This window comes from Phocoena sinus, chromosome 20 (assembly GCF_008692025.1).
Source record: "Phocoena sinus isolate mPhoSin1 chromosome 20, mPhoSin1.pri, whole genome shotgun sequence".
NCBI classification, from domain to species: Eukaryota; Metazoa; Chordata; class Mammalia; order Artiodactyla; family Phocoenidae; genus Phocoena; species Phocoena sinus.
The window spans coordinates 37,804,164-37,827,031 of record NC_045782.1 but is presented as its reverse complement, the minus strand read 5'-3'; the positions used below and the strand labels follow the sequence as shown (position 1 = coordinate 37,827,031).

The 22,868-nt window shown below is 59.7% G+C and overlaps 3 protein-coding genes across 6 annotated transcripts; all 3 read right to left on the bottom strand.

Moving 5' to 3' along the window:
* Positions 1-194: 194 nt before the first annotated feature.
* On the bottom strand, positions 195-1,886 carry PNMT (phenylethanolamine N-methyltransferase). Of its 2 annotated transcripts, none has more exons than XM_032617008.1 (3): positions 1,589-1,886; positions 849-1,056; positions 195-724 (listed from the first exon to the last, which is right to left on the bottom strand). In XM_032617008.1, the coding sequence occupies exons 1-3, from the start codon at positions 1,788-1,790 to the stop codon at positions 283-285; spliced, it is 852 nt and encodes a 283-aa protein (XP_032472899.1). In that variant the 5' UTR covers positions 1,791-1,886; the 3' UTR covers positions 195-282. The 2 variants fall into 2 exon arrangements, with proteins under 2 accessions (XP_032472899.1, XP_032472900.1); XM_032617009.1 differs by having other exon boundaries at positions 225-724; positions 849-1,017; positions 1,589-1,806.
* Positions 1,887-3,562: 1,676 nt separating this feature from the next.
* TCAP (titin-cap) lies at positions 3,563-6,497 on the bottom strand. Of its 3 annotated transcripts, XM_032616497.1 has the most exons (3): positions 6,372-6,497; positions 5,866-5,938; positions 3,565-4,415 (listed from the first exon to the last, which is right to left on the bottom strand). In XM_032616497.1, exons 2-3 carry the CDS (start codon positions 5,880-5,882, stop codon positions 4,022-4,024), a joined length of 411 nt encoding a protein of 136 aa, XP_032472388.1. In that variant the 5' UTR covers positions 5,883-5,938; positions 6,372-6,497; the 3' UTR covers positions 3,565-4,021. The 3 variants fall into 3 exon arrangements, with proteins under 3 accessions (XP_032472386.1, XP_032472388.1, XP_032472387.1); XM_032616495.1 differs by lacking the exons at positions 5,866-5,938; positions 6,372-6,497 and adding an exon at positions 4,639-5,666 and having other exon boundaries at positions 3,563-4,415; XM_032616496.1 differs by lacking the exon at positions 6,372-6,497 and having other exon boundaries at positions 5,866-5,955.
* STARD3 (StAR related lipid transfer domain containing 3) lies at positions 3,570-17,081 on the bottom strand. Its single transcript, XM_032616494.1, is given in 15 exon segments — positions 3,570-7,331; positions 7,780-7,873; positions 9,004-9,108; positions 9,198-9,277; positions 9,659-9,754; positions 9,921-9,983; positions 11,709-11,801; positions 12,169-12,224; positions 12,443-12,541; positions 12,735-12,852; positions 13,250-13,303; positions 13,427-13,504; positions 13,887-13,964; positions 16,859-17,060; positions 17,062-17,081. Coding segments are annotated over 15 exon segments (1,341 nt in total). The 3' UTR covers positions 3,570-7,226.
* Positions 17,082-22,868: the final 5,787 nt, after the last annotated feature.

Below are 22,868 nucleotides of genomic sequence, written 5' to 3'. Positions count from 1 at the left end.
CAGATGCTGAACGAGTTTCCTCTGACCCTGGCTTTCCTTAGTTTGGGAAGAATGAGTGTACGGAAGCCTTCCTTCATGGAAGCTTCTGGGAAAAAGGCCAGGGTTGATGCCTCCCATATGCCCACAACACGAGAGAGAGCTCTGGGCCCTTGTTGCTTCCCAGGAGAGCCGCAGACTGCACTTAACACCAGCCAGCATGGACCTATTTCTTTATTAGGTGCCACCTCAGATAACAGGGAATCTAGGTGGGTGAGGGCCGCCGACACTGTGTGCACTGGGGCCTCACACCCCCACCTTCTTCTGGGCCCAGGCGAAGAAGATGCCCTTGACATCATCTACGCCTGTCCGAAGGTGGGAAGGCATGATGTAGGTGCGCAGATCCCTCACCTCATAGCCGCTACGCACCAGGGCCTCCCTCACCTCCTCCTCACGCACTGGCACCACTGCCAGCCTGGCCTCCCCAGCCAGGTACCATGACTCCTCCAGGGCCCCGATGAGGAGCAGGTGCCCCCCAGGCCTCAGCAGTGTGGTGATGTGGTCCAGGGCCCGCTGGAAGCTGGCAAGGTCCGGACTCACAGCCTCTAGGCAGAAGGCGGAGACCAGGGCATCGGCAGGCAGGGGCGCCAGGCTCCCAGCGCCCAGGGGCTGGGGCTGGTGCACGTCGATGGGCAGGATCCGCTTCACCCTGGCTCGCAGCTGGCACTCCTTCTCTTGGCAGGATTCACTGTTTGACTCAGAAGGCAGAGTCAGGACCAGGGCTCTGGACTGCCCACACCCAGTTCTCTGTTGCCTCCCACCAGCCACTCCGTGGGAAACCCCCTGCCCAACCCGTACCCCCCAGCCCTTACCCCTTGCCCTCGATGAGACAGACATGCTGGCTGTACACGCTCCAGTCGAAGGCCCCAGGCTCGTCTCGCAGCCAGAGCCCCAGCTCCTGGCGGTTCACCTCCAAGAAATCTGTCATCGTGATGTCCTCAAAGTGGGCGCAGGCACTGAGCAGCTGGTAGATAGTGGGACCTGAACCAATGTCAATGAGGGTGCGTCCAGACACCTCACCTGGGTGGGGCAGAGGAAGCAGGTCCTGGTGCTAGGCCTGTGCCTGCAGCCCCCAGCCTCAGTCACGGCCTCCCTTACCTGGGGCTTCTTCCCCCTCTCTCTGTTCCTTCTCCCCCTGGAAGTGTGTCTCTGTCTGAAAGAAGCATTAGCTCTGGAGTTAGACTAACCAGGGTCTGAGTCTGGCTCTAACGTCCGCTGACTTTTACCTTGGGAAATGGACCTAACCTCTCTGTGACTCAGGTTCCGCAACTATAAACTCTAGTCACCTACCAGTGAGGATTAAGTGGGGGAACTCTCAGGTGCCTGGCAGCTTCTCTCCTCCGCCTTTGCCCCTCATTCCGCATTCCCCACCTCCCTTCTCAATTCTGAGTGCTCTCCCTCCCGACCCCCCCCCCCCCCCCCCCCCCGCCTCACGTAAAGGATGCTTGCCCCTCTTCTGTTTTCACCCCTTAACTACCTATCCCCATCTGGCTGTCGCGTGCGCGCCCCTTTGGCTCCCTGATGACTCCTTGTCCTGTTTCCCAGCGCTCACCGGTGGCGAAGGTCTGCGCCAAGCAGCGCAGCTTCCAAGGCCCGACGCCGTCGGGGCCGCTCAGATCCCCCCGAGGGGGCGCGTAGTTGTTGCGGAGGTAGGCGCGGGGCTCGAAGCGCTGGTAGGCCGAGGCGACTGCCGCCAGGCCCGGGCCTGAGTCGGGGGCCGCGCCCGCAGCGTGACTCAGGTCTGTCCCGCTCATGCTGCTGCCGCGGCCGCCCTTGTCCCCCGCTCGCCTTTATCTGCGGCCGGACCCCCGCCCCGACCTCTCCGCTGCGGGGGCGGTGGCTGAGCGATGGGCCGCCCGGGGCCGCGCGCGCTGCGTTTCCCCTACCCCATCCATCTCCTTTAGTGTCGGAGCAGCAGACACACGGGGGGAGCATCCGTCCCCGCCCCTGCTCCACGGTTGCTCCCGTCTGCCCTCCACCCTTTGCCTCACCTGCCCTGGTCCAAGGCCAGCTCCCGCGCCCTGCCCCTCAGCTTCGTGCCCCCAGACTCCTTAGACCCCTGCGTCCGCCAGCCCCAGCTCCTCCCTGTAGCTCTTCTCCATTCACCCCTTTTGCCTGGCATCCCTTCCCTTCTTTTTTGCCAGGGTTCAAGCTAGCCCTTTCCCCCATTCCCAGCTCCCAGCGCCAGTGACATCTCTGGGACACCCTGTCCAACATCCACCCCCCCTTCCTTAGTGAGGTCACCCCAACTCCCCTTCTCCGCCTCTCCCCTAGGCCTCTTTCGTCCCTGTCCTCCAGCGTTCCCCCCGCCCCCCGCCCCGACTCCAGAAAGGACAGTCCGTTCTGGCCTCCGCCACTGTCGCCCCGGGGCCCCAGAGCGGAGCTCCGGCCCCTCCCGTCAGATGGTAGCGACGATAGGGCAGGCGAGCAGGGATAAAGCACTTAGCGGACGGAACAGCCCGGGCCTCCCCTGCGGGCCCTGCAGGCTCCCAGACGCGTATCTGGGGGCTGCTGAGGGCGGAAGGCTCGGGACGTTCCCGTCACGTCCGGGGCGAGGGACCCAGGTGAGGACGGAAGGGCGCGGGGCGCATTCTCCAGGCTGCCAGGGGTACCAGCAGACGCGATCCGAGCCTTCGGGTGCCAAGGGATTAGGTGTGTCGCCTGGTCTGGAGTCTGACCCCTCTCATCTCCCAGCCCACACTCCAGCCCCCTCTGGGGGAGCAGGGCCAGGCCAGCCCTGCAGATTGCTTGGCACTCCAGGTACCAGGCTGTCAAGATGCCAGGGTCCCCCTTCCTATCCTCCCAAATGGGAAGTGGATTCTGCGGGGCCATCTCCGTGGTCTTCCTGGAGTGGGACCCTCCTCTGGCTAAGTCCAGTGCCTCTCGGCCCTGGGTAGGCTACCAGCCCCTGGCCTCCTGTACCACACCCTTACCCTCACCTTGTCCCAAAGGGAAAGTGTCTTCTTGTTGGACCAGGCAGCCAGGTTGGGACATGAGTCATCACAACAGCTGCAGGGGTCACACACAGGAACCTGACCACCCCCCTACACACCCTACCCCCAAGAACCCACCTTGGGCTCCCAGGGCAGGGAGGGTAGAACACCTGACCCCAGCCAAGGATTGATTCTGTCCGGATTCAGAACCAAGAAAGAGGTCAGCCTTGGGGTCACTGACCCCATCCACACCCTGAGGCACAGCTGAGGACAGTCCCGGTGCCAGCCCCTTCCATATTCTTCATGAGGTCATTTAAACAAACCCTGGATGCCAACTGGCCTCCCGGGCACTGCCCAGTGCCAGGGGACTCACACAGAGGCCAGGACTGCAGAGCAGAGTCAGGGGGACTGGACGGACAGCCACCCTGTTTATAGCTCTGTCCCTGCAACCTTCCCCCACCCCCCGCCCGGGAGCATGGGGTGACCCACTAACTCTGCCATATTTAGCTCAGATGCAGGGCCTGTTCCCAGAAGTGAGCATGGGGGGGGACGCCAACGGGTGGGCCCCTCAACCACCAGGAAAGAGACGAAACTCTGGCATGTGACTGAGCATTTATTGCAGCGCTAACAGAGGGTGCTGGGGGCTCCACCCTGCCTCGGCCCTCTTCACGTCCCCCTCCCTCCGGTCTTCTCCAGGCCTCCTTCCCTGAGCATTCCTTATGCTTTTTCTTCATCCTTCTCTGAAGCTGAAATCTGGACTGGGGTCACTCCTCTCAGGGACCTCTTACCCTCACCAGCATTTTCTGCCTTTCCTCCTGGGGGTACTCGGCTGTGCTGGCCCCCAGCACTCCACCCTTAGTGCCCACCGTCTTTGCTCCCTCCCTGTGGGAACTCAGGAGACCCAGGCATCCTGGCCTCTGGCTCCCACCTCCCCTAGCCCCCAATTCTGGGCAAACTACGAAGCTTCCATGGCCAGCAGCTCCCCTCCATGGTCCTAGCCAGGAAGGGCCCAGCCCAGGGCAGGCACTGTGGAGCCCAAGTCACCGTCCCTCTCAGCCTCTCTGTGCTTCCTGGGACATGGAGCGCGACAGGGTGCGACACAGGGTGCCGGGCTTGCTGACAGGCACCACAGGGGGCAGCTGCTTGGTGATCTCGGCCACGTCCTGGCGGTCCACACACTGGCCACCCAGGGCTGCTTCCAGTGCCAGCAGCTCCTGCAGCTGGATGGGGGTGTCCTCGTGCTCCTCCTTGGTGGCGCCCACCTTGGCAGGGGTGAAGATGGGCAGCGGCAGCATCCGCTGGTAGGGCAGCTGGTACTCCTGCAGCCTGCGGCCCAGGATGCCCATCCGCATCACCAGCCAGGGGGAACGCTGCACCAGCGCCTGGCACCGCCCCTGCCGGTGGTAGGTCTCCCGCCGCTGGGCATCCTCCTCGTGCAGGGAGCAACTGGGAAGGAGAGGGGAAGGGGACACTGAGCTCCTGCGAGCTGCTGCCCTCCAGTCACACGCTGAGGACCCGGGGTGCCAGGACCACTTTGCTCCCCGCAGCGGGAACTCTCCTGGCCCCCACCCCCCGAAACTTCTCCTGGCCTTTGCGCTCTGGCTTCATAAGGCTCAGGAAGGGTGCTCTAGGGGAGGGGAGGAGGGACCCCCAGCTGGCCAGCACTCACCCCTCCTCAGGCCGTGTGGACAGCGTCAGATCCTTCCACTCAGCCCAGAAGGCCTCTCGGCGCTCACAGTTCTGCTCGGACACCTGGCAGCTCAGCTCTGAAGTGGCCATGATGACCGCTCACTCCCTCTGGGCTCTGTTCCTCCCATGCCCTTTAAATAGCCCCATCCTCCCCCTCCTCCAGGGGCTATTTTCAGGCCCTCTGGCGTCAGATGCTACAAGCAGAGCCAAGACTCACTGCTGGGGGATTCTGGGCCCAGGGTGGGGCTTGGGGTACCTGGACTCTGGCCGCCCCCAGGTCAGAGGTCAGCTTCTGAAGAGCTCAAGGTGCTCCTGTGGGGGCAGGGGTCCTCAGCGTGACACCTCCAGGTGTCTGACACTCTTCAGACACCTTGTGGGACCAGGCACGTGCCCAGCCTCGTGCCACCTTGGCACTTGCCCTCTGCCCCACCCCTTCCCCTAACCCAGGGAGGAGAGCGGCTTGTCTGTAAACAGAGCAGGAAACAGCAGGAACCGAGGCCCCCTCTGGGCTCTGTACCAGGCCATCGTGTCCTTCCCCGCTGCCTGGGCTCAAGGGCACATCCCCTGACTGTCCCCTCAGCAAGAAGGGACAGTGCCGCCACGCCCTCGGGCATTCGCCCCTGAAGGCCTGGCTCCCGACCACCACCTCACCAGCAAGGGCAACGGAAGTTAATTCCACACATGGGATCCTGGACGCCAACCTTTGCCAGGTGTCTTCCTTTCCCGTCGGGCCAGTAGGGTGGGGGGAGCAGATGTGGGAGGTGGCCCCAGCTCTACCCCAACACCTCAGGTGGGGTGAGGTGGGAACCCAGGGGCTCCAGGGAGTGGCAGCCAGATCTGGCTCTAGCCCTAAAGCAGCCATAAATAGGCTATGTAACTATGGGTCAGCTTCTACCCCTCTCTGGGCCTCATTTTGCCCCCTTTCTGTTCACAGTGGCCGTACCAGAAGAGTTCTGGGTCCTGCCAGCTCCAGGGTGCCACTGGGCAGGACCTGGCTGTCATCCCCAGGGAGAAGGCCAGTAGGAGGGCTGCCAGGATGGCCCAGCACTGAGAGCAGTGGCGCTGCTGCTGGAAGCTGGCACACAGGGTGGAGGGCACGGGGGAGGAGGAGTGAGGGCGTCACTGAGTGGACAAAGCAGAGGGCACCAAGAGAGGCAGGGACAGGAGCTGAGATGAGAACTTAGTGGTAAGGCCTGTGGGCACTCACCCGGGGCAGAACTGCATCCTCTTGATTACTGAGCACTACACCCGATTCTTGGTATCTTCTAACCTTACAAAAGCTTTTATAAAGTAGGAAATGGAGGCTCAGAGAGGTAGATTTGCCCAGGGTCGCACACCTAGCCAGGACCAAGAGGAGACCCCGCCCCCACCCCTGGCTCTAAGTCAGTCAGCTCCTCGGAAGCCTGAAGGCAGGGAGGGGGGAGGGCAGGTTTTCTGGTGGCCCCAGTGTGATGGGGCAGAGACGGGAGGTTAAGTGGAGCCCAGAGGCCCAGATCCCGGAGGTGCATCAGTGACCTGGAAGGCCAGGCCCCACCTCCAGGCTCCCCACCGGACCCCAGCCTTGGGACCCCAGTGGCAACCAAGGCCTGCTGTGGGTACTGCCAGGTCTCTCCCTACCTCCCTCCTCCCAATCCTGGGCTGGAGACCTTAATCTGACCTTCCCTCACCGGAGACCCAGAGACCTGGCAGGGAGGCGGGGAATTTTTCTCTGACCAGTCATGTGCCCAGCTGAACCATTCAAGAAAGTTGGGGGTGGTTCCAGGAACTGGGTCTCCACTGGCTCCATCCCGGCTCTGCGAGGCTCTGAGAGGGTGTGTCATGTGGTGGCTGCAGCAGTGGCTCCTTTCCCGCCTCCACGGTGCTGCCCTTCTCTTCCCTCAAGAGGCCAGGCTGGAAGGACTGCTTTTTTTTTTTTTTTTTTTTTTTTTTTTGAGTTCATGTTTTTAATTGGCTCAAATTACAAAGGTCCCCAACGAGGCCCTGGGCGGGAGGGAGGCGACCTGAAGAGAACCTGGGAGAGGCAGGCTCCCTGCCAGCACCCACCACTCCCACCTGCAACCTACACCCCCACAGGTGCAAGTGGAAAAAGGTCCCAGACCCTTTAAGTAATCCTAAAACACCGTGATGAGAGAGCAGGCGGAAGAAGGGGGTCCTGCGCCTTCACACTGGTGACAAGGCTGCCCTGACTTCTGTCCTGCCCAGGGTCCTCCCCAGCCAAGTCCGAGGTTCCCATTCCAGACCCCGGCCTGGCCAGGTGGGGACAGCGGATCTCCTCTTCCAGGAGGCAGGGACGCCATGTAAACGTCGGCAGGATGGACCCCACTGGCCTCAGCGGCAGAGTCAGACGCTTGAGCTCTCGACCTGCCCACGGCCAGGGCTTCCAGGCACAGTGAAGCGCGTGGAGGGTGGCAGCTGGGGGCCGAGGGGCTGCTGTGGGAGGAAGCCCCTTCCTCCCCACTGTTTGAGGCCAGGCCCTCTGTGGGCAGTGGGAAGCCCAACCAGCCCCTCCTCTGGCTCTGGAGGCCGTGGCGACAGGACCCTGGCCCGCAGGGTGGTGAGGGGGCATGCTTATGCCTGTGCACCCAGCTCTCCGACGCGTTGCCGCAGATGGAAGGCAAATTCAAACATGGTGGCTGCGAGGCTCTGGTGGATGAGGTACCGGGGCAGGCGGCCCTGGGGGAGGCGAGAAGTTCCAGGAAGGCTTGCCCTGGGCAGGGGCACCCCCTCAACAACTGGCGCCAGCAGGGGCTGCTCTGGGCCAGAACACAGGTGCAGCTCTGGAATGCACCCTAGGCCGCCTTCCCCCCTCCCCCCTCCCCCCTGGCAGGAAGAACATGCCTTGCCCCGGGCCTGGCGTGAGTCACACAGAAAGACCTGGGAGGGGCTGGGCTGGCAGCCAGCCACCCTTCCTGGGGGCCTCGGGAGTCAGAGGTAAAAAGGGGAGGCACAAGCCCGCCAGCAACTCAGGGTGAGAAGACCACCTGGACCCTGCCCCCAGTATTAGAGTAAGAAAGGAGGCGGAGAGTAGGGGAGGCTCTGAGCAGAGCAGGGAGCGCCCAAGGTCACACAGCAGAGGCCCCTCCACTCCACAGAACCTGCCTCGCAGCCCCGGCACGCCCACCTTCAGATCTGCATTAAGGATCCAGATGAAGGTGCAGACTCCAGGGTTACTGGCTGACTTGAGCACAATGAAGCCCCCAGGACCATTCTCCCCCCTGAGGAGAGAGGTACCAGTGGGGACCTTGGAGCCAGGCAGCATCCCTGACTCCCCCCGCCACCGCCCCATTCTTGGCCCACCCTGGACTGGGGTGGGAGAGGGAAGGGAGCTGCTGGTCCAGCAACCCCCTCGCTGCCTGAGCAGGGCCCTGGACGGGTGTCCCAGAGGCCACAGCATACAGCCCTCCACCCCCACCTGCCATGTGACGCTCGAATCCTCCTACAACCGCCTGCCGATGTTTGCATACCCCCAGTGGCAGGGAAGCCCCAGCCCACCACCTTCCCAGCCCTCATCTAGTCGGTCCAGGGATTCTAGGTCCGCTCTAGTCCTGAGGAGGTGGGCTGGGCGGGCACTTCTCACCAGGGCCCAGCTCTGGGAGCGGTGCAGTGCCACTGGGCTCCAGGAGGGGGCGCCTTCTCAGGCGGCGTCAGGCCTGAGCTTGTATGGTGCACATCCCATCTCCATTTAATTCGCCTACAGCTCCCCTGACTCCATATAAGGAAGCTGGCACCCAGAGGGGAAATGAGCTTGCCCAACACCCAGCAAGTCTGCGGTGGTGGCGAGACCAGAGCCCCAAGCTGACACTCAAAGAACAGTGCTCTCTGAGGAACCCCAGGACAGAAGGGGAAGAGTGGGGTATCTGGGAGGAGGTCACCTGCAGGGCTAGGATTAGACAGCAGGAGAATTGGAGGAGGCCCTGGAACAGGCCGCAGAGAGTAAGGCCTCTCCTTTGGAGGTACTTCCAAGCGCTGCAGGAGGAAGGCAAGGCCGCGGGGCAGGCAGAGGGGATGAAAGGGGCCCGAGTCTCCTCAGGCAGGAAGTTCATGGTTCAGAACACAGAGGCCTCCTGCTCAGGTCCCCCAGACCAGTGCAACCTCATGGCTCCCAGCCCCCTCCCCCGGGCTGGTCCCTATTCATCCCCATTCACGGTCTATCCTGGAGCTGCCCTCCAGCCTGGCGGTGGGTCCAGCCTCCAGCAGATAAGTAGGATTAGGGGCAGCAGGACGGGGGACAGGAAGGCAGCCTCGGCAGGAGAAAGTGCCCAAACGTACACACCGACATTGCCCGGTCCCCACAGCTACCAGGGGAGGGGCCGGCGCACACGACCCCAGGCAAGGCTCAGCTCACCTGACATATTTGTGTGTCGGGGGCTTGGCGCAGTGGGTGGTGGCGATGCCCGATGACAGGTATCGGTCTCTGCGCCGCTCGATGCGTCGGACGTTCACGAAGTCCCTGGAGGGGGTAGGGTTAGGTCATGGGGTGCCGAGAAGGTCCAAGGACAGGCGGCCTGGCTGAGAGGAGGGAGCTTGGGGGCCACTCACCTGGGGGAGACCACACCGCCCGCGGCCCCCGAAGACACATCGTAGGAGATGAGGGTGTTGTCTTCTACTCGCTGCAGGATCTGCGGGCGTCAGGGCAGACGTGAGGTGTATCCACCCCAGGAAAACCCCAGGGAAGGGTCCCAGCATCTCAGGAAAGCCCCAGGCCAGCCTGCTCTCCACTCAGGTCCCTTAATTAAGAGCCATTCCCATTCATGGGCACTGGCTGGGCCAGGTGCTTTGAGCATTTCCTCTTTCCATCTTCCCCAGCCTCTCCAGGAGGCACTAGTACCACCATCCCCATTTTACAGATGGGGAAGCTGAGGCACAGGGCAGTCCAATGACATGACCTGGATCCCCTGGGGGTCAATGGTCATGCTGGGGTACAACTGTGCCCTCATCTGCCATGTTGCTCTGCCTCTGCCCTGAGGGGTGACCAGGCCTGGCCCCCTGGCTCGGCTCACCTGGCAGGCTGTCACCGTCTTGTTCCACAGCACCATCCTCTCGGGCTGCAGGATCACCTCCTGGTACACCAGCTCCGCGGGGCAGGGCAGGAAGGTCTGGAGCAGGGCGGGCAGAGGGCTGCGTGGTGCCAGATGTACTCGGGCACACCAGCCCTTCCCTCCTGGTTGGGAGAAACCTGCCGGAGGGTCCCCCTACCCTTGGGCTCTTTCCTCGAGTCCCAGGCAGAGCAGGAGGCTCCAGAACACCTCTTCCCTCACTCACCTTCAGGATGAAGGTCTTGCCATGAAAGGGAACCTCGATGGTGTACACAGTGTCCCCATATTCCTGTGGCAGGGACAGAAGGGTGGCAGGGAGGTAAGCATAGGGCAGAGGGGAGCCTGGGGGGCAGGAATGGGTGACAGGCAGGGCAGGTTTTTAACAGCTCAGGGTAGAAAACTCCAGGAGTTTTGGGATATCTGAGGAGCCATTAAAGAACAGTGGTTCTGGGACCTCCCTGGTGGCACAGTGATTAAGAATCCGCCTGCCAATGCAAGGGACACGGGTTTGATCCCTGGTCCGGGAAGATCCCACATGCTGCAGAGCCACTAAGCCTGCGAGCCACAACTACTGAGCCCACACGTCACAACTACTGAAGCCCACATGCCCACACGCCTAGGGCCCATGCTCCACAACAAGAGAAGCCACCGCAATGAGAAGCCCATGCACTGCAACGAAGAGTAGCCCCCGCTCGCCGCAACTAGAGAGCCTGCGCGAAGCTATCTACAAAGACCCAACGCAGCCAAAAAATAAAAAAGTGGTTCTGCCTCCTTGCCTCCTTCACTGCTGGTGAGAATGTAAGTTGGTGCAGCCACTATGGAAAACAGTATGGAGATTCCTCAGAAAACTAAAATTAGAATTACCATATGATCCAGCAATCCCACTCCTGGGAATATACCTGGACAAAACTGTAATTCAAAAAGAATTCAAAAAGTCCCTATGTTCATAGCAGCACTGTTCACAGTAGTCAAGACATGGAAACAACCTAAATGTCCATCAACAGATGAATGGATAAAGAAGATGTGGTCCATATATACAATGGAATACTACTCTGCCATAAAAAAGAACGAAATAATGCCATTTGCAGCGACATGGATGCAACTAGAGATTATCATATAAGTGAAGTAAGTCAGAAAGAGAAAGACAAATACCATATGACATCGCTTATACGTGGAATCTAAAATATGGCACAGATAAACCTATCTACAAAACAGAAACAGACTCACAGACATAGAGAACAGACTTGTGGTTGCCAAGGGGGGTAGGGGGAGGGAGAGGGATGGACGGGGAGTTTGGGGTTGGTAGATACAAACTATTACATTTAGAATGGATAAACACCAAGGTCCTACTGTATAGCACAGGGAGCTATCTCCAATATCCTGAGATAAACCATAATGGAAAAGAATATAAAAAAAGAATGTGCATATGTGTATAACTGAGTCACCCTGCTGTACAGCAGAGATTAACAGTTGTGTTGTAAATCAACTACACTTCAATAAAAAAAAAAAACAGTGGTTCCGACAAATGTTCTGCAATGAGGAGAGAAAGGCTTTTGATATCAAGTTTAAAGGCAGGAGCACAGCTGCAGCTGCAACCACGAAGGACCGTGTCTCCAGGCTGACAAGGGCTGCCAGAGGAACTGGCCAGAAAAAGGGATGACGATGTTTTCCCTCTGTTTTCCAAGCTCTCTGCCATCTTTTTAGATAATACTGTTTTGACCCTGAAACAAAACACCAGACACAGGGCCGAAGCCTGGCTTCCCCTTCAAAGCTGGAGCCGAGCAGCAGGCGGGGGGGGGGGGGGGGCGGTGGCGGGAAGCAGGGAGAGGGGCGGTGGGAATGTCCAATGCAGCCCAACCAAGTGGCTGACCCCAGGGCTCAGCCCCCTCTCCCGGGGTTAGGAATATGGTTCCAGCCCGTGCAATCTTTGGGCTTATTTCTCAGGCCTCAGACAAGGGAGGGAAAACTCCCCACAGGAAAACCCTCAGGATCAGGTGGGAGACAGGTTTCTTACATTATTCTTCTCAAACTTCCAGTTCTCCTCCTGGGCCAAGATCTGGTCCACCACCGCCATAGCCTCCTTCCCCTGGAGGATGTACTCCCGTTCCTGGCCAGGGATGGGAGTCAGGAAGGGGTCAGCCTGGGGTCTGCACCCCACCTGCTCTTTCTGCACCGGGCTGGGTGGGAAGCCTGACTCAGCCAGATGTCCAGATGCCGGGTCTGGGTTGGTCTCCTGGGCCCTGCAGGCTTCCTGGGACCAGGTGCCGTGGCTGCGGCTGCTACCCTCGGGCCCCAGGCAGGAAGCAGACCGGTGGGCCTGACCGGCAGTGGGGCACACACCCAGATGGACACGGACTGGCATTCAGGCTGCCTAAGGTCTACCCTCCGCTGGGAAGCCCCTGCCCACCTGGCTGAGCGCACCACTGGCCCCTCCTCCAGGGTGCCCACCCGGGGCGGGGTAGGCAGCCAGATACCTGGGCAGAGAAGCCTTTCTTCCCAACAACTTCTTCATCTGATTCATTGTCAGACCCTGCAGAAAACAAGCAGAGGACAATGGGAAGAGGCGGAGAGAGCGGGGCGGCGGGGTCCGGGGGGTGGTGGTCGGGGTACAAGGGCAATGGTGTAGGGGTATGAAAGCGGGTGTGGCAGAGAGCTGCTCGCTTTCCCCGGGGAGCTGACACGAACAGAAAGAACAGACCCAGCCAAGGCCCCTCCCCGAAGGCAGTTCTCCCACCCACCAGCCCGCACCTGCAAAGGATTCTGGGGGTGAATAGAACTGGCCCTCGGACAGGGCGCTGGAGAAGAGCAAGGGTCCTCGAGCGACAGCAGCCTGGGCAGCGAGATACCCTGGGGGAGCAGACGTGGGCAGCCATTGCCCCAGACCAAGGACAGTCAGCCTGGGGTCCCCTAGCCCAGGCTCATCCTAAGGGTCCTAGAGGCAGAGCTGGCAAGAGAGCTCAGAACTGGCTCTCAGGCCCGAAACTCTCCTCTGCTGGGTGGGGCCGACCCTCACTGCACCCCCTCACCCCCCAGCACTCACATCGCTCCTCCTCAGCCTCCTGGGGTAGGACTTTGAAGTCGAGGAACCAGGTCTCCAACCAGGCGAGGACGAAGGAGACGATAGGGAGCAAGTAGCCAAAGGCCCCTTTGCTGAGCAGCTGTGGAGGGAGGGGGCTGGGCTCCACGGCAGGGAGTCACCTCAAACCCAGAGCCCCACCCTGGGGCTACCAACTCTGGCCTACACCCCACTCCTGGTACCAGCTGTGGGGACCCCCTGTGGCACACGCCTTTGAGGCGGATGGATTAACGGGTTCTGCAGCAGATAGACTCAGGCTAGGCTAGAGGAGGAACTTTCCGTCCCTGGGGCTGAAGCAGGGCGAGTGCGGAAAGCCAGTGGAGATGACCCCTTAGAAATCTCAAAGGACAGGATTCCCCCTCACCCCAACCCCGACAACAGGGTCAGACACCCCAAATCAGAGGAGCGGCCCCTTCTTGGGAGAAGCCCATCCCTCAGGCCAGATGCCCACCAGACCAGCCAGACCCTGAGCCACTGACCTCAGAGAGGATGACCTTGACAATGAGGAATGCACTGGACACCAGCGTGGTGACCTGCCCAGGGGAGGGAAGGAGGAAGAGAGCAAACACAGAGGCTGGGGAGTGAGGCCTCCTCCATCCCATCTCTTGCGCCAGCCCCGCCAGGGCCCGAGAGCTGCCAGGAAAGTGGCATCTTACCGCAATCACCCACCAGTGCCGGAGCCGCAGCACAGCATAGCCCAGGAGCAGTCCGGAGAAGCGGAAGAAGGCCAGGACCTGGTGTGGGGGGCCGGGGAAGCATCACGGGCAAGCCAATGGCCCCACCCCTGCTGAAGGCTGGCCTCCCCCTCCAGTCCTGCTGCCTGAGGTTCCCTCCACATGGTGTGCACACCCCAGGAGAGGATGGCCGAGGCCAAGTCAGTGTTTCTTTGGGGACGATCTGGATGTGACCTTCTTGGATAGGGGTCTCTCGTCTTCCCCTCCCACTTGGGGCTCTCTGAAGGTGGGGCCTCATTTAGGAACCCGTTTGAATACTGAGGGTTCCCTGAAGATAGGAGCAAGTCTCCCTGATCAGATGAGGATGTGTGTTGCGAGAAGAGAATCCAGCGAGAGTTGCGTTCCTATGCCCTCTGTCCCCAGGATCTCCAAGGCCGCTCACCAAGATGTCAAAGAAGGAAGTTTCAAAGCTGTAGTGGATGATCTCCTGCTCCAGGTTCTTCTGGATGCCTGTGTTGGTCTGAAGAGAGAGATGTGGACAGCTCTGCAAGCAGAACCAAGTCCCCAGGGCTGCCCCTTGTTCTCCCAGAGGGGGAGGGGGCGGGAGGGGGAGAAAGTAGAACCAGGAGGAGAGGCTGTAAATGCTCAGCTACCACCCAAGAAGCCCCTGAGGCAGCAGGGGAGCTCAGCCAGGGACCTGAGACCCCAGCACTATTACCGTTTCTCTAAGGATCCAGGCAGCCCAGACAGGCGGGGCTAAGCTGAGGCTCAGACACTCGCGGGCACACTGCCCAGGAAGAGGCAGGCCTGGAGGGCCCTGGGGCTGTGCAGGAGAGGCGATGAGCCCTATGCAGGGAGGCAGCGCTGGCACACAGGGTGCTGGGAGCATGCCTCTCACATAATTTCATCTCCCTCCCACCACTGCGGTGCTCTATCTTCCCAGCCAAGCATCCATCTGGGGTGATGGGGGCCAGGGGTGGGCAGTGGTGTCAGACGGAGCCCCAGGTGGCAAATCAATCGATTAGGCTTGTGCTTAATGGGCGAAATCCATCATGCTGCTAGAGGGGATGGCATTCAGAGCGAGCAGACTGGTCCTTGCCCCTGCCCCTGCCCTAGCCACCCACACATTTTCAATGGGACCCCTGAGACCCTGGCTGGGGAGTGAGGGGTCTGGATGGACACTGAGAGCTAGAGCAGCCTGAGGCTTCAGGAGGAATGGGGTGGCAGCCCCCGGAGAAGGGGGGCACAAGGGGACTCTCAGGAATGGGGCCTGGGAGCCCTGAAGGGGAAGACCCTTCACACCTAGACCGGGGCTTCTGATCTCCGGCAGATGATATGAACTGGGGCAGTGGGGCTTGAGGGGGCTTGTTAAAGATACAGATGTTCAGACACTGGGTCTGAATCTCAGGCTGAGCTGAGCATCTAGAATGGTTATAAAACTCCCAGGAGATTCTGATGCTCGGGGCAGGAGCCAGCAATGTGGACAGCCCCTCACTGAACTTCGAGCCCCGGCACATCCCCACTGAATGCCTCAACCTCAAGACCGCTCTGAGCCCCGTGGAGTCTGACGCCTTGCTGCCCCTGGTCTGACACCCCACTCCGCCCCAGCTCGGTCCACCTCTTCCTCCTGACTGCTCCCTCTTGGGCTCCACGGCCCCTCCCACCCCTAACAGCCCCTGTCCCTCAAGCTCTGTCTTCCACCATTTTTCTCTTTACAGAGAACTCTCCCTCTGCCTGGGTACCCGCCTGCCCACTGCATGAGGACCCAGGACAGTGGAGTTCCAGCCCCTGCTTTGCCACGGGCTACAAGACTTTGGCACAGGTCTTATAACCCGGCCAGGGTCGTTGCATCCACTGGGCAACACACAGTCTGTTAGAAAATTTTAAAAATATATGCTCCAAAATATGAAAATAAGATGACAGTACTGAAAATTAATAAAATTTCAATTAAGTGTCTACTGAGTGAAACATTATGTTGATTCTATGAACTATTAAATCCAGCACTCTGAAATTTTTCATCACATTTGAAAACAATTTGGAGGTTAGATTTTCGCACTTTGCAAGAATTCCCAAGTCTGCATGATGACTGCTAAGCTATTAGAGCCAATACAGCCAGAGAGTTTCAAAAGTAAAATTATCAAAAAATTTTTTCAGCTCTTTTCTGGCAAGTAAATATATATACTGAATGAAGGATGTGGGTGAATTTTAGTGCCTGCTTTGAGATGCTGCACGGGACCTTCAAAAGCAAGAATGTCTAAGACCTCGGAAGCTCTTCAAGCGGCCCTGAACCTTGCTGGACCTCAGCTCTCTCATCGGTAAGATGGTCCCAAAGGCCCCGTGGCTGTGGCTCCTCGCTGAAGGTGCCAGCTCATCCCTGTGCACAAAGGACAGTCACCCTCAGAGCCCTGCCTTGCTTTCCAGCTCAACACGCCTGGAATCAAACTTACCCTCTTCACCCCTAAACCAGTCCCTTCTCCAAATTCATTTCTAGCACCAGTCATTCTCCTGACACCTGAGCTTGCGATCTGGAAGAAGGGCACCTGCCATGCAGAACTCTGACCCACTCTGCACAAGGAGAACAGGGGGTCTCAAAGAGGCTGAGTCCCTTGCTGAGGTCACACAGTTACTACAGAGGAGAAGCTGACACGAGACCAAGCCTGGGATGCCCTGTTCCACAGCTCCTGCCTCTATATCAGGTCTTGCTCTGCCCTGTTAGCATCCGGGGATTAGGCCCCACCACCAGCTGGCCAAGCACTGCACAGGGGGAGAAGGGGGCAGACCCTGACCCGACAGGCAGCTCCGCCTCCAGACTGCTAGGTGGCATCTCACCAAACCCAAGAGGCCAAACTGGGGGGCACTGGAAGAATGCCCCAAGTGGGGAAGGAGAGCTGGGCGCCACGGGGAACTGGGAGTTTTTACTGGTTGTTCCCCACTGTCCCCTCTGCTTTTAGCACAGTATCTGGGACACAGCAGGGGCTCAAAAATGTTTGTTGAATGAATGAATGAATGAATTGAGCCAGAGAGTAATGTAGAGCAGAAAGAGACAAAGGTTTCAACAGCTCAACCAAGTCCTCTGGGCTCCCTCCTCCTTTCTCAAGCGTGTCCGCTAGGGGGCAGTATGGCGCAGAGGTCAAGACTGCAAGCTCTGGAGCCAGAGAGTCTGGGGTTCAAACCCTGCCGCCTTCACATACTTGCTGAGAGACTTCAGATAAACGACTCAGCCTCTCTGAGTTTCTTTCTCTGGAAGATGAGAACAGCTATTCTTATCATCTCATTCTTCCTTTTACCTGGAAATCAACAGTCCCCTCCCCACCCCCCGCCGCCGGAGGCAACCCTCCCATACCGCAGATGGAATAACTGAGGCCCAGGCAACCCCCACAGTGCGGCTTGTGCCTCCAGCCTTGCCCCACTCACGTTCAGCTCAATGATCCAGAGCAGGGAGATGAAAAGCAGGTCGAAGGTGACAAAGAGGCAGAAGGTGCGGCGGACGTCGGAGATGGACCGGCGCTTCTCGCGAGGCGGCGGGAGGAAATGCGAGGAGAGACTCTGGCTGTGGGACAGCGACAAGCCGAGGGAGGCCACGGCTGGCAGGCTGCGCTCCAGGTCACGGGGCCGGCTCCCCAGACAGCTTGCTCATCTGGCGGCCCCCACCTTCAGGCAGAGAGGGCTGGGCCTCAGCGGCACGGCTGCAGAAAGACAGGGCGGCTGGCTCAGGTCCTGCATGTCAGGGTCCTGGAGGTCCTGGTCACCTCCCTCATCCTTCCCACGCAGCCCCCCGGGGACCCTGTTTGCTCCCAAACACATCTGCCCCTCAGCCCCAGCCTAACCCGGTGGCCCAGGGACCTCTCTGCCTAATTTCCCACTGTGGCCTGCCGTTCAGGCTGGAGGGGTCTGAGTATCCCTCTCACTCTGTCGTGCTTCTACAACCCGCCATCCCCGGCAAAGTCTTGCAAGCCCCACGGTCACCCCTGGAGGCCTCTGGGATCCTCCCCGATGTCTGGGGGCACAGCCTGCTCCTGCCAAGCGCTGCCCTGTGGTTCAGCCTCTGGGCCTGCCCCCACCCCCAGGAGAAGTCAGTCCCAAGCTCTGTTCTTTGTTTTCCAAGCACAAAGCCACATTCCCTCCCAGCAGCCAGCCCTACCCTCCCACCCCCCTAATCCATGGCGACTGGGAGGGACTTCCTAGAGCAGACTGCTCTGTGCTGGGGGCGGGATGGCGGGATGACATCTTCATCTCCAGCTATGTCCCCACCACTGCCACCTCAGGCCCACCCAGCACGGCTCTCTCCCAGCGCTCCAACTTGCTCCTAATGGGCACGTCTCCAGGCTTCCTCTCCTCCCCCCCCCCCCCGCCCCCCGCAGCAACCACCTCTCCACACAACAGCCAGAGAAAGCTTCTCAGAACATGAATCAGATCCTGCCGTTCCCCACTTACAGCCCTTTAAGGGCGCCCCCCAGGTCTGAGCATAACAGCACCCTCCTCGTGATGCCCTCGCAGGACGTGGCTCTGCCTGGCTCCTTGCACCACTCCTCGCACAAGGCACGGGCCCCGTCTCACTACGACGGCCACCCGGGCCTTCTAGGTCCCTACACGTGGCAGCCCGGTCCTGCCTCGGGGGCCTTAGACCCAGCTCTCTGGGCTGGGTGGAATGTTCTCCCCAGTCCTTTCAACGGGCAGCTCCAAAGCCCTCTCCTCAGAGCCTCCCACCCTCCTGTCCCCAGTCCCAGTTAATTTACGGGGCTTTACCTTCTTCAGTGAACTCTCACCATCTGAAACCATCTTACTGATTGTTCTGCAAACGCCACGGTGCAGGCCTTTACCTGACTTGGTCCCTGCTGTCTCCTAGGACCTAGCACGATGCTGGCACTTAACAGGCGCTGCGTAACTGACTGTTGAATAAATGGATGACCCAGAGGGTCTCCTGGCCCTCAGCTCCATGCTACATGGTAGAGAGGACCAGGGCAAACCCAGCCACTACCCAAGGCTCACCCAGAGCTCCAGTGCCCACAGAACACTGCGCCCATGGCCGTGTTTCAGGCCCACACAGGGCAGGATGGTTCCTCCTATTCTTCAGATAAGACGGCCAAGGCTCTGAAAGGGTGAATGGACTTACCCATCCCTTACCTGCCTGTGCAATCACGAGGCTGAAATCCTCACGAACCCTAGAGACAAAAGGGGCCCTGGAGCACCCCCTCCCTGCCGTGCAGGCCCCAGGCCTAAGGTCTCTGCTCTACCAGTTTGCTAGCGGGGGCCCTCAGAGGCCCTGTCCCCTGCGCGGGGGGAGGAAAGGTTTAGTCTAGAGCCAGAGAAGAGCTGATGCAGTGTAGTGGGGCCTGAGTTTCTGGGAGCCCATCAAGGGTCTCCCTGAGTGTTCTCACATGCCAGCACCAGGGGGCAGGTTTGGGGGGCCAGTGGAAGGGGAGCCCTAGATCTTTGTGTTTGATCCTGGGAAGGCAAGATCTAACCAGTCTCCCCTCCAGATTCGCCGTCCCCTCCATACCTTTGCTATGTCTGCTACCTTCCATGCCCCACCCCATCTACTAAGTCCAAAACAAGCCCCCCATATGTGGCCAGCAGGGGGTTCTGAGCAAGCCGGGTCACCCATCCCTCTGCCTCTGTGCCAGTGGACACAGAGCTGACTGTTCTCAGCAGAGGCACCAGCCCAAGGCCATCCCCCCACTACCACACTCTTGGGATCCCTGTGACAAGCTCACCTGGAGGGTATTGAAGGAAGGCTGGGCCCAGCTCTGGAAGGCGGCAGTCAGAGGAGGGGATGTGACAGGCCGCAGGCAATGGGACCCCCCAACGTCCATCAGCTGGATCTCGTGCCAGACTGCACATTCAGCGCATCCCTCACCGAGACAGGGCCGCAGCCCCAGGGCAGGTGACATTCGCTCGTCTCTAATAGCCCTCTTGTCTCCTGCCAGACCTGTCTCCATCTCTCCTCCCCCTTTCTGTCTCTCTCACAAGCTACCTCTCTACCTTTCTTTAGAAGTGTCTCTGTACCCTCTCCCACGTCCATCTTTATTTCGCCCCCTCTCTGGGTCTTCCTCTCCATCTCTCTCCCATCTGTGAGTCTCTCTCCACCCCCATCGGATCAGTCTCTCTCATGTTTCCCTCTCTCTCCTCTTTTCTACCTGCCTTCCGCCTCTCCCTCTTCCCTATCTCATGGCAGGGCGCTGTGACTTCCCCACTCCCAGTCTGCTCCAGGGTCTGTCTGTCTTTCCCCCTGGCTTTCCCCTTCCTTTCCGGGGACAGGACTTGGGTGGCAACAGCTTGGGTGTGAGACACACTCAGCGTGGCAATAGCACTGACACACACCTAGATATCCCTGTGGAAGCGAGAGACAGACAGGGGCTGAGAGCAGAGGTGTTGGGGGAGCCCGGGTGAGCTGTGGACGCAGGGATGTGAGGGAGCCGACCCCGGGAGCTCTGAAGCAGGGGTGGGGGCGCCTGGCCAAGAGGCAGAGAGAGAAGGGTTCTACATTACCCTCCCCCAGGAAAGAAACTCTGGGTCCAAATAAGCAAGAGCTGGTAGGGCACTACCAGGAGTGGAATGGGCACTGGTCAGGAGTTAAGACCTGAGCCCCAGTTTGAGGGAAGCCACTAACCCTGAATAACTTTGGGCAAGTCCTTCTTAGCAAACCTCCGTTTCTCTATGTGGGAAAAAGGTCCATGGTTTAACTTAAAACGAAACAGCAACAAGAAAACCTTACTTAGAATCTCAATATACGGGAATTCCCTGGTGGTCCAGTGGTTAGGACTCTGTGCTTTCACTGCAGAGGGCCTGGGTTCAATCCCTGGGCGCAGCCGAAAAAAAGAACCTCAATATAGAAAACAGATAAAAGCAGGACTGTATGGATCCTGCCACAAGACGCGACCACAGAGAGCCCCACCGGTCAGCCTTTCCTCAGACTCCATCCATGGTCACCCCTGAGGCGCCTCCTTGGGTGTGGTTTGAAAATAACTCAAAAGGCTTTTGAGCTCCCTCCGACCACCTGCCAGTCTAAGAGGTGAAAGCCACCTTGGCCTGGAACGGCCCTGACCCTGGAGGATGGAAGGTGGCAGCTGCCAGCAGAGCAGCTTGCCCTGGCCTCTGCCCACCGCCCCCGCCAGGGCTGCCACCCAGCCCCCTGGGAGCAGCGCCCCCTGCCAAGCCCACCACCTGCTGTCACCGGCCCTTCCCAAGCGCCTTCAGAGGCGTCGGGAGTGGAGCAGCACGTGTGGCAGCGTGAAGGAGTCCGCCTGGGCTGCCTGCAGACTTGACCCTTGATGTGTTTGCGGAAGCTGAGCGGCTGAGGCTTGGGGAGAGTGGCGGGGAGGGAGGGGAGACTGGAGGTTTTATCGTCCTCCGTCTGAAGGGAAAGAGGCATGGGGAGGAGTGGGCAAGGCAGGTCTCTGGGCCCAGGGAAAGCTCAGTGGGCAAAGGGGAGGGGTGGGCCCTCACGCCCCCGCCCAGGCCTTCTCTTACTCGCCCCAGGAAACACTAGCCCAGCCCGAGCGCAGCAGGAGCTCTGGGTGGGGCCCGGCTCAGCGGACAGCAGCAGGCAGCTGTACTGTGCAAAGAGAACTGGGCTCTGTGGCCAGGGCTCAAGTCTCCGTCTGCCCTTACCAGTCGTGCGAGCCACGGCAAAGAGGACCGTTCTGAGACTCGGTTTCTTCAGCTGCATTAAGTAAAGGGAACGCTAATATACTTAATGCCATAGAACTGTCCACCTGAAAATGGCTGAAACGGTAAATGTTACGCTGTGTATGCTTTACCACAATAAAAAAGGCAGCAATAATTGCTACCGCCTCAGGCTGGCATTTATGTGCGGGTCGGGAGAAGGACGGCAGGTGCTTGGTTGGTAGGGGTGGAAATGGAACCAGCAACTGGTAAGGCCGTCCAGGTGAGTGGGAGATTAAGTGGGGTGTGGGAGGGGGTGGGGCTTACATACCACAGTAGTAAAATCACCTCCAAAGGCCTGAGTTCAAATCTGAGCTCCACAGTTCACCTGCCTGGTGGCCCACAGCAAGCTGCCCAAGCCTTCAGCCCAGGTTCCCTCACCTTGTGCACTAAGGGCCCAGCTACTGCAGCTCCAGGCGAATGTGTCTCCCCAGGGAGGGGCTGGGGCGGGAGGTTGGGGGCTGCCCTGGCTCCCGGCACAGGCTCTGGAGCGTGGGGCCTGGGACTGATCTCTGATACTACCCCTTCCCACTGGTGCCTGCTCCCCCCACCCCCACCTCCCCCGGGTCCAATCTCCACGGTTCTTAGGTGGCAGGGGCACAGACAGGGTCCTTCCCAGGCCTCAGTCACACCCGAGGCCAGAAGCTCCCGGCCGCGTTTCCTGGCCAAGGCAAGTCTGCAATGTGAGCAATGTCCCTCCCTCACTCACTCAGCAAGCCTCCAAGGCTGCACCTGGAAACGAGGGATACCTGTATTGAGCCTGGGCCACCTGGCGGATCAGAGGAGACAGCGGTGCGTGGGGAGTGCGTAGGACAGCAGCTGGCACCACAGAGTAAGCGCGCCATAGACGTCAACCACGGCCACCAGGCCACCACGGCTCCCTCTGAGGTCCTCTCACCCTCTCCTCTGCCCAGCTTCCCACAGAGGGCTGGGCCGAGCCGCACAAGTTCCAGCTAGTGTTCCCTCCACCAGCTGCGCTCTGTGACCCCGAGGGGACGCAACAAGTCTCATCTATATCCAGAAATGATTCTCACTTCGGAGCAGCGCGGCTCCTCCAAACCCTCTCCCCAGGCTGAGGGGACAGGAGACACGGGCTCAAAACACATCCCCCACGCTGCATTGCTCAGGAAATGCTGGCACTAGCCACGGGGGCTTCCCTGACGGGTCCCTAACTCAGCACAAATCAGGAGGAATCGGTGAAGCCAAGGACTGGATGTCAAGCCAGGAGAAGATTCAAACCCTGGATTCCCACCTTACTAGTCATTGAACCTCTCTGTGCCTCAGTTTTCTCCCTGTAAAATGGGGGTAACAGTAGTATCTACTTCTTGCAGGTATTGTAAGGATTAAGTGACTTATTACACATAATGGCCCCGAACAGTCCCTGACGCAGAGCGATCGCTGTGGAACAGTGAGCTAACATGACACCCCTGCCTCTTCTTTGGCGGAAACACAGCCTCGAGCTCTGACTGCCTCTGGGAGACAGCTTCAGGCCAGGGCTGGGGTTGCTGTGGATCAAGCCCCTGTTAACGCCCAGGTTAATGGAGAATCCACAGCGGGGCAGGAGGCAGAGGCCCTGCGTGCAGAAGAGGTCGGCCTTGGCTGTGTTCTGCTGCTGGCCGGTCTGGGTGGAAGCCGGCTCGGGGACGGAGGACAGCAGACCAAACAGGCCTGCAGACCATCCACAAGAAACAAATCTGGGCTGGCAGTGGCCCACGCTGGCCCCCTGCAGACATCCTCTCCTTTACTCACTGCACCCGCT